This window comes from Pan paniscus, chromosome 7 (genome assembly GCF_029289425.2).
Source record: "Pan paniscus chromosome 7, NHGRI_mPanPan1-v2.0_pri, whole genome shotgun sequence".
NCBI lineage: Eukaryota > Metazoa > Chordata > Mammalia > Primates > Hominidae > Pan > Pan paniscus.
The window spans coordinates 66,026,814-66,045,213 of record NC_073256.2 but is presented as its reverse complement, the minus strand read 5'-3'; the positions used below and the strand labels follow the sequence as shown (position 1 = coordinate 66,045,213).

The following is an 18,400-nucleotide window of genomic DNA, read 5'->3' as shown; positions in this document are numbered from 1 at the left end:
ATATATTTATATACCGCAGCCTCCAAAGATAACTCTTTCTCTAAACTGCTTTTGTTCTCGTGTGCTGATGCACACTCTTTTGCCCTCTATCATATACACTCTTATATTATTCTAGAATTATTTTGTAAAAGGTATGATGTCTTTTTTAGGAAAAACAGAAGATTTTTCATGAGCAAGGAAAGCAATTTTTCTTCATCCATGGCATTAGCACACAAGTGCTCATGAAACCAGGCTGACTAATCTAGAGAATACTTTAAGTGAATATATCTAGAGGACAAAAATCTTTCAGCACAAGCAGATTGTACTTTCCCTAATATAGAACATATTTTTTCTATGTTTTTACACAAAGTCACTCATGCTTACAATAGGATATTGGAGAGGGGCCGACATGCATCCTTTTTGAGGGGGGAAGCCACTCTGAGGAGTGGAAATATGAAATGATACATCAAAGCCAAGTGATCATAAATGAGCACATTTCCTGATTTTTCAGTACAGTATATTCCAGGACATTTTTTCCCCCAGAAGTGTAATGGAATAGCTGATAATCACAAATAATGCTCTGTTTGAACTTCAGGATGTTAGAAGGGTTTTCCCTGAAAGCCCAGAGATATACTTTTGGTGCACATCAAAGAGATACTAAAGATCATCCAGGGAAAGTTTGAGGAGCTAAAACAAAGCTATCAGGGTGTTCTCATTTAATTTCTATGTGGCCAAAGCTATCATTCACTTAAATACTATGTAAAATGTTCACAAATTATTAGATAGTTGTCTGGAAAACAGAATACAGTCTTTGAGCTCGCTTTTGGGTTCTGAAAGGACAAGAGTTGCAGAAAATAATGAATGAGGAGGATTTTTTTTATAATAAATCACAGAAGCACACACACACACACACACTCACAAACACACATTCCAATAAATAGCTGCTGGAGAAAACAGCACACGAAGTGCTAAAACAGATCAGTTAAAATACATTTCCAGAGGCTACAGATATTACACATGTTCTACCATGAAAATTCATCTGGTGCACATGGAAATACATTTAAAATCCCACACATTTATTAATTTTGCAAATACTGTGCAGCATTAACAGAGAATCAGACATGAATTAGATAACATTCCCTGGCCTCATAGTATTCGTAACTATTTTACCTTATGTTATTTTATTTTTTTCTTGAGACAGAGTTTCGCTCTTGTTGCCCCAGGCTGGAGTGCAGTGGAGCGATCTTGGCTCACTACAGTCTCTGCCTCCTGGGTTCGAGCGATTCTCCTGCCTCACCTCCCGAGTAGCTGGGATTACAGGCGCCTGCCATCACACCCAGCTAATTTGTTGTATTTTTAGTAGAGACGGGGTTTCACCACCATGGTGGCCAGGCTGGTCTCGAACGCCTGACCTCAGGTGATCCACCCGCCTCGGCCTCCCAAAGTGCTGGGATTACAGGCGTGAGCCACCGCGCTCGGCCTCGTACTTACTTCGAAAGTACATATATAATAAAACACAATATGACATCTGATATGGGAGCAACATGGGGAAGGGAATTTAATATTCTTGAGGGAAGGGAGTTTATGGAGGATAGGAAATATGTGTGGTTTGTCTTGAAAAAAATTAATTGAGGAAACCATCATCAGAGGAACAAATGTCATTTTAATCAAGAGGGAACACATGAGTAAAGATATGGAAGTGTGAAAATGCGTGCCACGTGATGATGCAAGAAAATGAAGGTGCGCTCGCCGCTGAGCCTGTGTGGTCCAGCAGGGGCCGCTGCAGGAGAGATGTCTGGAGAGGACCAGGCGTGCTAACGCCCTGTATGATGGGCAGATGGTGGACGGTAAGGGAGACGCCATACATAAATGTGAGCAAGGAGATAATATGTTCACTGTTATGTGTTCTAAATGTATTTCTTGTAGCAGAGTAGAAGATGGAGAAGAAATGGGAAAGTTAAAATACACTTATTGTTGACAGAAACAGGCACTGAGCAGGGAAGTTGGGAACTAATAAACAGGTGCATTAGATTCAGAGCTCCTCTGAGAGATGCAAGAAGAAGGATAAACTCCATTTCAGGGCACTGTCTTGATTAGAATCAGCATTGCTGGACTGAGATCCTCACTCATGAAATGTGGTCACATATTTCATTTATTTGTTGTTTAATAATAATTATTTATATAGTGCTCACTGTGTGACAAGAAGTATTAATTTGTTTTTCTCCCTTAACAAAAATTAATGCAACCATCTGCCTTTACAGATTAGACAAGTGCAGAGGGACCTAGAGGAAGAAAAGGCTAGAATTCAACACAGGCAGCTAGACTCTTCACCACACACTCTGCTTTCCCGCATACACAGATTATTTAAGAATGCCACCCCCAGTTGTCCTGTATACAATGACATGGCTATTGGCATCTTTCACTGGAGAGCATTATGGTTATCAATAATCTCCTAATGGGGTGTGGATAATTTTGAAAAGAACAACATCATCTTGAAGCAGCTATTCTTCGTGTATTAAAGCAATGACCACTAGAGAGAAAAAATGAGTAAGAGACTACTCTGGAACTTACAGGATGATCTTCCCCAAAGCCACGCTACTAGGAGACTGTCTGATAGAGGAAGAAGTTTGATCTCCACTCCTTCCTGAAGTGCTTTAAGAGCTAAAAATGAGAGACCGAATCATGGGAGCAGCTGCAGGTTGGTGCTGCAAACCTAAAACAGCCCCACCTGCAGTCTTTACAGATCTGTGGACCCAAATTGTTTAGATATCGAAAATCACCTACATAATTATTGGTCTCAAATTTTAATATAAACTAAAGACATGAATTCTTCTTCTTTCTTTTTATTAATGTAACATCATTTGTCTCCAAACTTCGTTGACTTTGCATACCATTGCACATAAATAAAGGAATGCATGTGATATAGATACTGTATGAATGTATTTTGTACTTTATAAAATATACACCAAACATAATTTTAAAGGGATGATTCATTTAAAAATGATATAAGTCAAATATTCTTCTTCTCTGACTGATGGACGATTCTAGATGGAACTTTTTACAAAATCCACATTGGAGACTATTTGCTTAAAGGAATTATTGAAAAGCAATACTTCCTAATTGCCTAAAAGGCAACATATTTAAATTATTAATTAGCTATGCTTTCTGCAAATCAAGAAAATGTTTATGAATTTGCGTGGGTTTACTCTTTAAACAAGTCTCACATTTAACTTATCTCACATTTAAACTTATTAAGAATTTGTAGTTTCTTAAACATAGGACCTAGGTTGGATCTTTATAAAAGTAGAATATCATCCATTTTCTACTTAAAAGTTAAGGCCTTTTTAATTTATATTCTAGTCTTTCAAAACGTACAAAATGTATTTTCATGAAACTTTAAAATTTAAGGTCTCTTAATTTTGAAATATACTCACAATATCAGATATAAGAAATGACAAACTACAAAAAGTAGGCAGAGACAGTAAAATGGACTGCAAATTTTCTTGCAAGTATCCACAGTATTTCCATGTTTCAAGTGCCAAATATGATTTAATTTGTTTTGTCTTATACTGTACTGCATTGTAGCAGTAGTGTACTCAATGTTCTTTTATGCAAAGTGCTTCAAACTGCATCTTATCATTTATATTCCCATTCCTGGATTACTTTTGATCATGGCCTTTTCCTTAACTAAATTCTAGCCATTATTCAAGTCCTGGCACCAGACTCCCTTCTCTTTGAAGCCTTCTGAAATCATTCTATTCAAAGATGAGTCCTCACTTTCCTGAACACATGGATTCCATTAAGTAAATATTTACCCCAAAATTGATCACTATTGTCTTTTGGCATCACATATAGTGACTTCAGCAATATTTAGCTATATCTCACATGAGTGATTTAATTTCCTCTTCTATATTGTTATCTCAGTAACAGGTTGTCACTCTTTTCAGTACTAAGGATTACTAATTTACAAGAGCTAGTATAGTAATAACAGTATTACCAATTAAATAAATCTTCTGTATCTTAATAGAATTTGAGAAACATCCCAAATCAGTACATCAAAACAATTTTGTTTACAAAAAGCTCTTGTAAATCTTTCCAGCCTCTGAAATCCAAAATAAACCATTTGTTAAATAGTATTTGGCCACTGTCCAATCTGTACCATATGAATGTCATGTGTCCCATAAGTATCTCATTCACACCAATATCCACTGGGTTTCAATGAATGCCTTACTACTCAAGACATAAGGTTGCACATTAATGGAAATGGAAGACTTGCTACATTTAAAGTTAAGTATGCAATTAAAACCAGAAATGGGCCGGGCACAGTGGCTCACGCCTGTAATCCCAGCACTTTGGGAGGCCGAGTGGGGTGGATCGCGAGGTCAGGAGATAGAGACCTTCCTGGCTAACACGGTGAAACCCCGTCTGTAATACAAAAATACAAAATAAAAAAATTAGCCTGGCATAGTGGCAGGCCCCTGTAGTCCCAGCTACTCCGGAGGCTGAGGCTGGAGAATGGCATGAACCCGGGAGGCAGAGCTTGCAGTGAGCCGAGATCGTGCCACTGCACTCCAGTCTGGGCGACAGAGTGAGACTCCATTAAAAACAAAAACAAAAACAAAAACCCAGAAATGAGACAATTAAAATTTAAAATACAAAGCTTCTAGAATATTAATTCAATTTTTAAAAATATATGAACCAATAAGTGCTAAGTTAAAATGATGAATAATGTACACACTCTGACCTTATAGTATTCAGTGTAGCACATGAGAAAGGTTTGTAAACAAAAAACTGCCTTGTAATTTGATGAGCATTAGCATAGAGATATGTTTAAAATGTTATGCTTAAAGCATTAAAAGTAGAAACATTAGAACAGAAATATAAAAGCAATTTATTAGTTTTCTGAAAAACCTTATATTTACATTCTGAACTTTGTACCAACAGTGACAAGTATTTTTAAATATATATTTTTTCAATTGCTTTAAAAGAAAATAAGGAGTTACTTTCCACAAATTCATGCAAGAACTGTAAACACATGACATTTCACTAAAGTAACAGTCTTCACGAGGTTAAGAACTGAAGTCTTTCCCTAGTTTGATTTTAACACTACCAGAGGTAAGCAGTTATGGTTAGTTTTTGTTGAGTTGTTTATATACAATAAAAAAATGCTTTAAACCTTTTAAACAAATATAAAACATTTTTAAGCTGCATGCATTTGTATTTTGCCTGAAGAATGAAAACACAATACTTTGAATGTTACATATTTAGTAAAAATTAAAAAAATTTTAAAAAAAGATAGTTTTTCTTCCTAAGATGGAATGGTTATATTCCCTGGGGGCCCACATCCATGCACTATTGAACTGCAAACTTGAACGCTCTTTATCATCCTTGAAATACTAATGTGCCACTTTAACTCATGCTGAAATGTGATGACAGCTCTACAGAGAATCTAAATTGCTGTGTATTAATACTTAAATAATATTGAATTACTTAAATACTATCAGAATCATAAAATCATAGAATTTTAGGGCTGAAAGGAACCTTAGATGTCTTCTAATTTATTACCATTTATGTGAAAAGAATTCTTTCCAACACTTCCACTACCTGAAAAGTGCAGAGTTGGTGGAGAGGAGCAACTCAATTATATTCAATATGCTCCAGTCTTCCTAAAGAAAGAGTTAAAGTCCAAGGCTTTCCATGTACAGTTAAGTTTTCTGTCTTTGCAGAAGGAGAACATAATCTGGAAGGAAAAAGAGCCCATCCTCCTCTCTCCATTTTCTGCCAAAAGCAGCATTTCCCTATATAAATTGGAGCCAAGTGTTTCCTGCTTATATTCTGTTTTCCCTGTTTGAAAAGCAGAAAGCTCTGTACTCACCTCCTCACAGGCGGTTCTGAAATCCATGTGCTGTGGCACCACAAAGGATGTCGTCTGAAAAGACACAGAAATGGTAAGCTATTAGGCACAGCATGGCATGTAAGAGAGAACACTAATATAGTGGAGGAAATCGTGAAGCAGAACTTGTGGGAAAACTGTGTTTACAACCACCTGTAAGGAACAAGAGCTCCAGGGTATACTGAAGAGAAGAAAATGAACAGATGAAAAAAGTCTTAATCCCCAGCTTTTAGGAAGTATAAATATCCTGCCATCATTCAGTGTGATTGAGTGTGCATTTCCAGGCACCTTTCCACCCCGCCAGCAGGCATTCAGACTCCATGTATCATCAGATCAACCTCTTCTCGCTCATTCCCAACATGCATTGTGAAACCTGAGTTTGCAATTGAGAAAGAAACTTCAAAAAGAGCAATTAAAGGTTGCCTTTCATATGGTTATCTCATGAAAAAAGGTTGACTAATCTCTCTCCTTTTAATTAAAAAGCTACATGCATGAATAATTCTCTCTGGAACTTAAAATTGTATTCACAATATGATGTAAGGAAGCAAGCTATTTGTCAGAGTGAATAATATTAAGAAAAATCAATGTATAAAATATCTAAAATAGATTCATCTATAGTCACTATAATACCTAACTGATGAATGTAGATTTAAATACATATAGATGTTTTTGTAAAATTATTCTGGAGTGTTTTGTTTTCATTACGTGATACACCTAACCAAACTGAGATATGTCACGGAAAGTTGACACCCAGACACTATAAAACAAAGCAATGCAGAGCCAAAATATAATGGATAAGTAAATGAGATGTCAAAGTAAGATGAATGATTAATTCCAAAATAGAAGACTCTGTACTCCTCAAAATTACTCATCTCAGCCTTTGGAAGAGTAAACTATTATATCCTTCTTTGGCATTTCTTTTTAATTATACAAGATTAATTAATGCTTTATCAGGTAAGTGTGGCAAAACAGAGTAGGAGGTATCACCATGCTGTCACTGAACTGATAGATTATTACTATTGACTTTGAAAGAAAGAGATTAGCCTTCATCAGTAGTAACCAAACGCATCATATAATCTATTAAATATTTCCTCTAGATAAATATTGTGGATTGTGAGCCTCATTAATATTAATGAAATTCTTATTACTAACTTAATTATTTTTCAGAATTGCTCATAAACATTTTATATGAAGAACCTGTAAATATCTTCTTTTCTCTAACTGTGATGTAAAGTTATTCTTCTACTACAAAAGAAGGAAAATTTTGATATGTATCGATTATATAAAAACAAGAGATGTCTGGAATCAATTTCTTGCTACTAAAAAGCAACCAGAGAAATAGACATGAGGATACTGAACCATCTAAATATAACCTCATATTTGTTTCATATGCTGAATTTAATTTTAATGCATACATTTAAAAATTTTAATTATTTCATAACACGGCACATTTGAGCAGGTGCTATATCTATACCTTCTACCATTTTTAGCACATTTTCCTTTTTTTAATTCTAATCTTCTATTCTTTTTCATCAAAACATTAGGTGATAATATCAGTTGTTTGTTCAGAAAAGTAATTCATATATAAGCACAAAGAATTTCTACATACAGTTAGATAAAATATATAGGAGATAACTTATTTGGATTGAGTTCCTCAGGTTCTACTAGACTATATCAAAATGAAGTTACTCTTGCTAAAGCTTCACATCACCAAACTGAAAGCAAGATGATTATTTGACTTTTCTAAAACATTAGGAGAGGGAATAATAGCCAAAGAGCCAAACAGTCCAATTTTAGCTGGCATTAAATAAGTCCCCTCTGCTTTAACCCTAAAAGGAAAGTAACTTTGTGATGAATAATCGATGTTTTGGCTTTTATTCTTTCTTCAGTCCTTTCTGCATATAAATCCCACCTCCAGGGCTCAGCTCATCAGAACACCTTGTCTAAATGTTTAAAGGAGATGCTGCCATGATTCATAAATCACAATCAAAGCCAATCCAATCATTTTGCTACAATTGTTGTAATTTTTTCTTCTGACAGTTCTCCACTTCCATTATTCTCTACTGTTAGCATCTTATATGATTATGTCACATTGATTACAATTAATGAACCATTGTTGATACATTAGTACTATCTAAAGTTTAAACTTCATCTGTGTTTTCCTAGTTTTCCCTACTGTCTGTTTTCAGTTCTAGGATTGCTTCCAAGGCACGTCATTACATGTAGTCCCCTTTTTCCCTTGGGCTTCTTTTGGCTGTGACTGTTTCTCAGACTTTGCTTATTTTTAAAGACCTTAGCAGTGTTGAAGCATGCTGGTAAGGAATTTGTAAGATATTCTTCCATTGGGATTATTCTGATGTTCTTTTTAACTATTATAGTGTGGTTATGGGGTTTTGGAGGGGGACTATCTCAGAAGTAAAATGCCATTTTACTCAACACATACACACTCCCAAGACTAAACCAGAAAGAAGTTGAGTCTCTGAATATACCAATAACAGGCTCTGAAATTGAGGCAATAATTAATAGTCTACCAACCAAAAAATCCAGGAGCAGATGGATTCACAGCCGAATTCTACCAGAGGTACAAAGAGGAGCTGGTACCATTCCTTCTGAAACTATTCCAATCAATAGAAAAAGAGGGAATCCTCCCTAACTCATTTTATGAGGCCAGCATCATCCTGATAACAAAGCCTGGCAGAGACACAACAAAAAAAGAGAATTTTAGACCAATACTCCTGATGAATATTGATGCAAAAATCCTCAATAAAATGCTGGTAAACTGAATCCAGCAGCACATCGAAAAGCTTATCCACCATGATCAAGTGGGCTTCATCCCTGGGATGCAAGGCTGGTTCAACATACACAAATCAATAAACGTAATCCAGCGTATAAACAGAACCAAAGACAAAAACCACGTGATTATCTCAATAAATGCAGCAAAGACCTTCGACAAAATTCAACAGCCCTTCACGCTAAAGACTCTCAATACATTAGGTATTGATGGGACGTATCTCAAAATAATAAGAGTTATTTATGACAAAACCACAGCCAATATCATACTGAATGGGCAAAAACTGGAAGCATTCCCTTTGAAAACTGGCACAAGACAGGGATGCCCTCTCTCACCACTCCTATTCAACACAGTGTTGGAAGTTCTGGCCAGGGCAATCAGACAGAAGAAAGAAATAAAGGGTACTCAATTAGGAAAAGAGGAAGTCAAATTGTCCCTGTTTGCAGATGACATGATTCCATATTTAGAAAACCCCATCGTCTCAGCCCAAAATCTCCTGAAGCTGATAAGCAACTTTAGCTAAGTCTCAGGATACAAAATCAACGTGCAAAAATCACAAGCATTCTTATACACCAATAACAGACAAACAGAGAGCCAAATAAAGAGTGAATTCCCATTCACGATGGCTTCAAAGAGAATAAAATACCTGGGAATCCAACTTACAACGGATGTGAAGGACCTCTTCAAGGAGAACTACAAACCACTGCTCAATGAAATAAAAGAGGACACAAACAAATGGAAGAACATTCCATGTTCATGGGTAGGAAGAATCAATATCATGAAAATGGCCATTCTGCCCAAGGTAATTTATAGATTCAATGTCATCCCTATCAAGCTACCAATGACTTTCTTCACAGAGTTGGAAAAAACTACTTTGAAGTTCATATGGAAGCAAACAAGAGCCCGCATTGCCAAGTCAATCCTAAGCCAAAAGAACAAAGCTGGAGGCATCGTGCTACCTGACTTCAAACTATACTACAAAGTTACAGTAACCAAAACAGCATGGTACTGGTACCAAAACAGAGATATAGACCAATGGAACAGAACAGAGCCCTCAGAAATAATACCACACATCTACAACTATCTGATCTTTGACAAAAAATGGGGAAATGATTCCCTATTTAATACATGGTGTTGGGAAAACTGGCTAGCCATATGTAGAAAGCTGAAAATGGATCCCTTCCTTATACCTTATACAAAAATTAATTCAAGATGGATTAAAGACTTAAATGTTAGACCTAAAACTATAAAAACCCTAGAAGAAAACCTAGGCAATACCATTCAGGACATAGGCATGGACAAGGACTTCATATCTAAAACACCAAAAGCAATGGCAACAAAAGCCAAAATTGACAAATGGGATCTAACTAAAGTAAAGAGCTTCTGCACAGCAAAAGAAACTACCATCAGAGTGAACAGACAACCTACAGAATGGGAGAAAATTTTTGCAATCTACTCATCTGACAAAGGGCTAATATCCAGAACCTACAAAGAACTCAAACAAATTTACAAGAAAATACAAACAACCCCATCAACAAGTGGGTGAAGGATATGAACAGATGCTTCTCAAAAGAAGACATTTATGCAGCCAAAAGACACATGAAAAAATGCTCATCATCACTGGCCATCAGAGAAATGAAAATCAAAACCACAATGAGATATCATCTTGAACCAGTTAGAATGGCGATCATTAAAAAGTCAGGAAACAACAGGTGCTGGAGAGGATGTGGAGAAATAGGAACACTTTTACCCTGTTGGTGGGACTGTAAACTAGTTCAACCATTGTGGAAGACAGTGTGTCAATTCCTCAAGGATCTAGAACTAGAAATACCATTTGACCCAGCCATCCCATTACTGGGTATATACCCAAAGGATTATAAATCATGCTGCTATAAAGACACATGCACACGTATGTTTATTGCAGCATTATTTACAATAGCAAAGACTTCGAACCAAGCCAACAATGAGAACACTTGGACACAGGAAGGGGAACATCACACACCAGGGCCTGTTGGCTGTGAAAGGAAATAGATTGTTCATTTTTAGTAGAAACTGAGCATGTCATACAATCGATTAAGTATTTCCACCGGATAAGTCTCTGACAGTGAGAAACGTAGTTTCCAATAACCAATCATTCATGTGCTCAGTTGTGCAATCCCAGTATACATGTATAGCCATAAGAAATGCTAACCCACAGGCCTGTGGGAAACAACTGTATCCACTACAGCATAGTTTATTTTACGTTCATTCATATAGACTGCACTTATTATCAAAATTACTTATGTCTACTCCAGCTATGGGTGGGGAGAAAAGACCATATGCTAGTTTCTCTACAGGCCTCACATGCTTCCCGTGCCCTCTAGCACTTCTGCAATTGCACGAGAACAGTTTCCCCAAGAAGCTGCTGCCCTGTTGGCCTGGCCTTAAAGTGACACACACAGAGCCAAACTTCTTATATGACCCACAGAATGCAAGATTCATTCCAACCACCCTTACATCCCTACCCAGGACAGAGCTGCCACAATCACATTGAAGACCCCTGAGTCAAATAAGTGCTTGATATTTGTGGTTGTGAGCTTTAGCTGCTACAGAGCCCAGGCATTTAATCAAACACTAATCTAGGTGGTGCTGTGAAGTTTCTTTGCAGATGATATATATAATCAACTCACTTTAAATAATGGAGACTATTCTCAATAATGTGGGTGGGTCTCATCAAATAAGTTGAAAAGCCTCAGAAGCAAGCATGAGTTTCCTCTGAAGAAGAAATTCTGCCTCCAGACTGCATCATCAGCTTCTGCATGAGTTTCCAGCCTGCTGGGCTGATGTAGATTTTAGACTTGCTGACTCCCAGTCATGTTAGTCATATACACAGTGATTCCATTCCTCTGTAGAACCATGACTGATATAGATTTGGGTACCAACAGTGGTTTTAAAGGCACAGAATTCTAAGAATGAGTTTTTTTGACTTGGTTTTGGGGTTTCAGGAATTGATTCTGTAATCTAATTAGATTTAAAGGCAGTAAAGACTCTATTTCCAGTATTAACAAGAACACTGGTAGTCCATGGCACAAAGAGGCAATAGAGATACACACAATATCACCACTGAATACTACTACTCAAGTATTGATCAGGCAAGTTTCTCAGTGACCAAGTATTTGATAACTTAGAACAGTCCTGTCAAATAATGAGTGCAATAAGATTGGCTGTTTGCTCTTAACCGTGGTATAGAAAGTAGAGAGAAAAAGGGTGAGCCTAGGATTTCAAATTTCTAGCCTATGCCCTGCATATATGACCTGAAAATGCATATGCCTGTCTTAGATTATACCCTTATCTCCTATAGCCATGAGCCTGAGATTTCTGAACACTAAACCCAGTGTCTCATCCTGCTAGTCACTGAATTACATTACAAATTAAACCCCAGCTTAGCAAAGTTTCTTCTGTTAAACACAGACATTGATTGGGAAAAACAGGACCCTGAATATTGGAAGGAAGACATATATGAAGTCTGTGATGAAGCTGAGCTCAGTGAACCCCTAAGTTCTGCTGAGTCTTCCTTGGTGGTAGAGTGATAGCCTTCACTGAGGTGGTTGTCCTAAAAACAATGCTGATTCTCCTGAGGATCCAACCCCACCAACCCTCTTTTCTTTTATAGGTATAAGTACACTCAAGTGGCAACAGGTGAAAAAAGGTGAGATACAAAGTTTAACCCATTAAAGGTGTGTTCCACTTCAAAATCATTGCATATTTTTTCAATTTATACAGACAGACTTCTGGGAACTACTTGTGGAATGGATACTCATGATGTTGGATAATGTTGGAAGGCACATGAATTTGGACTAGGTCAAATTGATTGATATTGCCCCACTAAGCATAAATTCTGGATGTAAATTTGGGGTGTTAGAAAGGATTCTGACAGTTTGTTTAGTTGATTTGGGTTTAAACATGGACCAAAAAAAAATGACTTATAATAAATTACATTAAAATGCCAGGATCGCCTTGGTACACTGCAGAGGAAGTTAACAGATGACTTAAGAGTACTGGAATGTTAGAGTGGATTTATCATACAAGAGCCCCTCACTGACCCTGGGAGGGCCCAGAGAATGCACCTTTCGACTTGACTCTGAGGAATAAATTTGTGTGGTGGCTCTGTTAAAGAGCTCTTCGGGCACTCTTCTCTGTAGGGCAGAAATTACCATAGGAACTATTGCCACTGAACTGGAATCCTTACATGCAATGGCAGTAATTGGATCCTGGGATGACAGGGCCCAAGTGGCAAAGACAAAGAGGCCATGGTTATGAGAATGGAAATCAGGGCCAAGGCAGTAATCAGAGTAGCTTAACTCGGAGAGGCCTATGGTGTTGGCAAGTTGATCATGTGTCCCTAGAAGCAAAATAGACAGGAAGCCTACTAAATTTTTATTTGATCAGTACAAGCAAATGAGTTCTAGGTTGAGTGAAAAGTCTAGTATGAATCACCAGAATAGAGTCATAGACTCTCACTCAGTTCCCAGAATTGAAATGGTTTGTAGAACCAGAGCCCCTTGCACGAAGGTTTGAATGTTCGTCCACTCCAAATCTCGTGTTGAAATGGGATCCCTAGTGTGGAAGGTGGGCCCGGTGGATAGTGTTTGTGTTATGGAGGCAGATCACTCATGAATGCCTTGGTGTCCTCCCTGTAGTAATAAGTTCATGCCAGACCTGGCTGTTTAAAGGAGTCTGGAACCTCCCTTCTTTCTCTCTTGCTTCCTCTCTCACCACATGACATGCTGGCTCCCCTTCCAATTGCTATGACTAAAAGCTTCCTGGGACCTCAGCAGATGTAGACTCTGGTGTCATGCTTCTTGCACAGCCTGCAGAACCATGAGTCAAAATAAGCCCCTTTTCTTTATAAATTAGCCTGCTTGAGGTATTCCTTTATAGCAATACAAATGGACTAATACAGAAAGGAAGTCGGGCCACATAAAGAAGGACGCTGATACCCTACCACAGGTTTATGTTGTTAATCTTGCTCCCAGCCTTCCCCAAAGAATTGCATAATCTTTTACCAGGGCAAATAAACGTGAATTAAATATGAATTAAAGAAGGGAAAAAACCATATCTTTCAGCAACTACCAGACACTGGTTCTGAAATGACACTAATTCCTGAAGACGCAAAACACCACTGTGGTCCACCAATCAGAAGAGGGGCTGTGGAAGTAACCAGCGGAGTTTTAGCTCAAGTCCATCTCAGGGTAAGGCCAGGGTAGTCTGTGAACACATTGTATGTTTTTCCCCTGGTTCTGAGTGTGTAATTAGAATAGACTTGCTCAGTAACTAGCAGAATCACCACATTGGTTTTCTGACATGTGGAGTGAAAGTTGTTGCTATGGGAAAGGCCAAATGGATGCCATTAGAACTACTTTTAACTTACCTTTGCAAGTAAAATAGCAAACCAAAAACAATACCACTTTCCTTGAGAGATTGTAGACTTTATTACTATCATCGAGGACTCAAAAGTTTCAGGAGAAGTGATTCCCACTATATCCCAATTCAACTGACCTATTTGGCCTGTGCAGAAGACAGATGGATTTTGGAGACTCACAATGGATTACCACAAGCTTAGCCAGGTGGTGACTCTAATTGAAGCTCTGTAGCAGATGTGGTTTTATTGCTTGAGCAAATGAACATATCCCCTGGTACCTGGTATGCAGCTATTGACCTGCCAAATCCCTTTTTCTCCATTCCTGTCCATAAGGCCCATCAGAAGCAGTTTGCTTTCAGCTGGCCAGGACAGCAATATACCCTCACTGTCCTACCTCAGAGATGTATCAATCTTCAGCCCTATGTCAATAGCTCACAAGGATTTTGAATCACTTCCCCTTTCCACAAGATTCCACATTGGCTCATTACAGTGATGGCATTAAGTTAATTGGACCTAGTAAGTGAGAATTAGGAACTATTCTAGGCTTATTAACAAGACATTTGTGTGTCAGAAAGTGGGAAATAAATCTGACAAAAATTCAAGGACCTTCTACCTCAGCAAAGTTTCTTGGGGTCCAGTGGTGTGATGTCAGTTGAGATACCCTTCTAAGGTAAAGAATAGGTTGTTGCAGTTGGCCTTGCTTATGACCAGAAAAGAGGAACAATGCCTAGGGGGCCTATTTGAGTTTTGGAGGCAACATATTCCTCATTTGGGTGGACTACTATGGCCTCTTTAGAGAAGAGACTCAAAAAACTGCTGATTTCAAGTGGGGTCCAGAACAGGAGAAGATTCTGCGTCAGGTCCAGGCTGCTGTGCAAGCCTCTCTACCACTTGGAACATATGACGCAGAATATCTGTCATGTGAAGTGGCAGTGGCAGACAGGGATGCTGTTTAGAGCCTTTGGCATGTCCCTGTAGGTGAATCACAGGACAAGTCCTCATAATTTGGGAGCTAATCCCTGCTTTCTTCTCTGGATAACAACTCCGTTTTAAGAGACAGCTCTTGTTCTGCTATTGGCTATTAGTAGATACAGAATGATTAACCATGGGACACTGAGTCACCTGAGATGCTCATCATGAACTGGGTATCATCCAATAGATCAAGCCATAAAATTAGGGGTACACATCATCAAATGGAAGTGATCGGGCTCAAGCAGACCCTAAGGCACAAATAGTTTACAAAAGAAAGAACTTCAATTATCTATGGATTCCACTCCTGCTCTATTACCTTCTTTCTCTTAGCCCACACCTATGGTCTCATGGGGAGTTTCCTAACCACAATTCACTGGAGGAAGAGAAAAGTTGACTTGGGTTAGAGATGGTTCTGCACAATATGCAGGTGCAACATAGACTTCCACTCACCAAGGCCAACATGGTTACAGCCACTGCTGAGTGCCCAATTTGTCAGCAGCATAGACCAACACTGAGCCCAGTATGGCATCATTCCCCCAGAGAGATAAGCCAGGTACCTGATGGCAGGTTTATTGTATTGGGCCACACTTACATCATGGAAAGGTCAGCATGTTGTGCTTACTAAAATAGACATTTATTTTGGATATGAATTTTCCTTCCCTATACACAACGTTCTTGCTAAAATTGCCATTTGTGGATTTACAGAATGCCTTATTCACTGCCATCATATTCCATACACCATTTCTTCTGATCAAGGCACTCACCTCACAGCAAATGAAGTGAAGCAGTGAGTCCATGCTCATAAATTTCACTGGACTGGTCTTACCATTTTCCCACCATCTTTAAGTTGGCTTGATAGAACAGTGCAATGGCCTTTTGAAAACAGTTACGGCATCAGCCAGGTGGCATTTTCTTGCAGGGCTGAGTCAAAGTTCTCCAGGAAGCTGTATATGTTCAATATATGGTGCTGTCTCTCCCATTACCAGAATTCATGAGTTTAGGAAATGAGGGTAGTGCCTCTCAGTATTACTCTCTACTTACTAGCAAAACTTTTGTTTCCTGTACCTGCGACCTTATTCTCTTCTGGTTTAGAGGTCTTCATTCCACAGTGAAGAATGTTTCTATTAGGAGATCCAACAATGATTTCATTGAATTGGAAGTTGAGATACTCCCAGCCACTTTGGACTCCATTGCCTCTGAATCAACATGCAAAGAAATGAGTTACTCCTCTGACTGGGGTGATTGATACTGACTTCCAAAGGGAAATTGGGCTGCTCCAGCTTGGAGGTCAGGAAGAGTATGTACAGGAGATTCCTTAGGTGTGTCTTACCATGCTTGTGATTCATGCCAATGGAAAACTGCAATAACCCCATTCAGGCAGGGACTATTAATGGCCCAGACACTTCAGGAATGAAGATTTGGGTTACCTTACCAGGTGAAGAACTATGACCAGTTGAGGTTTTTGCTGAGGACACAAGGAATAAGGAATGGGTAGTGGAAAAAGGCAGTTATTACCACCAACTACCACCACATGATCAGCTGCAAAAATGAGGACTGTAATTGTTATTTCTTTCTCATTTTGTTATAAACTTGACTGTATGTGCATGTACACTTACAAACATATATATATGTGTGTATACACATATGTATAATATATGTCAACTATCTTTGTTTTCTTCCCTTCTTTATTCCCTTATCATCTAACATAAGATTTATTAATAATAGTTAATTTTACATCACAGCATTTAAATTACAGCATATCAAGGAGATTACTCAAGGCCTTTGTATCCCCTTCTAGGGAAATAATTAGTGTGTTTTTGATTATACAAAGGACTGTTGTATCATATTCGTTAGAAGGATGACTTTGTGATGGTTTTTATTTGGAGCTAAAGTAGGTTTAAGGGGATATATATGAATGTTACATTGACAAAGGGTGAGCTGTGATGGTTACTTTTATGTGTCAACTTGAATAGGTTATAGTGCCCAATTATTTAATTACGCATTAATCTAAGTGTTGCTGTGGAGGTATTTTAATGTGGTTAACATCTGAAATCAGTTGGCTTTAAGTATAGGAGATTATTCCCAATAATGTGGGTGGTCCTCATGCAATCACTGAAAGGCCCTAAAAGCAAACATTGAGGTTTCTCTGATAAAGAAATTCTGTTTCGAGTAGGCAGCACCAACTCCTGCCCAAGAGTTTCCATTCTGCCAGCCTACCCTACAGAATTTGGACTTGCCAGCCCACACAATTGCATGAGCCAATTTCTTTAAATGGGTCTCTTAAAATATGTATACACATACATAGATATTCTACTGCTTCTGCTGGTCTGGAGAATCCTGACTGATACAGTTGTGTATGCCACTGAGATTTTATTGTTTTATTGTGTAATATTTTGTGACAATAACTGACTAAAAGAGCATATTTCTTTTTTAAAAAAAATTGAAATATTGAAAGTAGTTTATTTTGATGATATTATCTAGAAAAAAATACTGTCAATCAGTCCCATTATCTGGATTCTGTGAGCTACCCTACTTCCTGCTCTTTCCAAAGCCTAGTTGGTCAGTTGCTTCTTCACTTTGGTGAAACAGTCCATATTTTTCCAAAAAATTATTTTATAGTTTGAACTAGTCATATTTGGATTTGGTCTCTTGTATCCAAATAACTCTAGTAGCGCATATTTCTAGATATTCCTGAAAATCCTTTAAACACAACTAACAAGTGCCAGCCATTTAATAACATGATAAGTTCCAGAATATAATATATACTAGATATTTCTATGTTATACTATAAAAACTATAAGGAAAACACTTCATTTGTAGCTGGTTTATTAGTAACACAGACATGATGGTTAATACTCAGTATCAACTTTATTGGATTGAGGGATACAAAGTATTGATCCTGGGTGCATCTGTGAGGATTTTGCCAAGATTAACATTTGAATCAGTGGGCTGGAAAAGTCAGAACCACCCTTAATCTGGGTGGGCACCATCTGATCAGCTGCCAGCATGGCTAGAATATAAAAAGGAGGCAGAGAAATGTGAAAAGACGAGACTGGCCTAGCCTCCCAGCTTACATCTTTCTCCTGTGCTGGATGCTTCCTGCCCTCGGACATCAGACTCCAAGTTCCTCAGTTTTTGGGACTCAGACTGGTTTCTTTAATCCTCAGTTTGCAGACAGCCTATTGTGGGACGTTATGATTGTGTGAGTTAATAATAAACTCGCCTTCATATATATATATATATGTTATATATATATCTACAGAACTAATAGGATATATATATATCCTATATATATAACTAATAGGATATATATATATCCTATATATATATAACTAATAGGATATATATATATCCTATATATATA

At 37.9% G+C, this 18,400-nt stretch overlaps 1 protein-coding gene across 8 annotated transcripts in view; it reads right to left on the bottom strand.

Annotated features, from left to right (window-relative positions):
* Positions 1–18,400, bottom strand: part of SNTG1 (syntrophin gamma 1) — an 865,234-nt gene that overhangs the window by 388,270 nt on the left and 458,564 nt on the right. For all 8 annotated transcript variants that reach the window (XM_034966056.3, XM_063606752.1, XM_034966057.3 and 5 more), the window contains one exon: positions 5,855–5,908. In XM_034966056.3, the coding sequence (XP_034821947.3) occupies positions 5,855–5,881 (27 nt within the window). In that variant the 5' untranslated portion in view covers positions 5,882–5,908. The remainder of the gene's footprint in view (positions 1–5,854; positions 5,909–18,400) is intronic.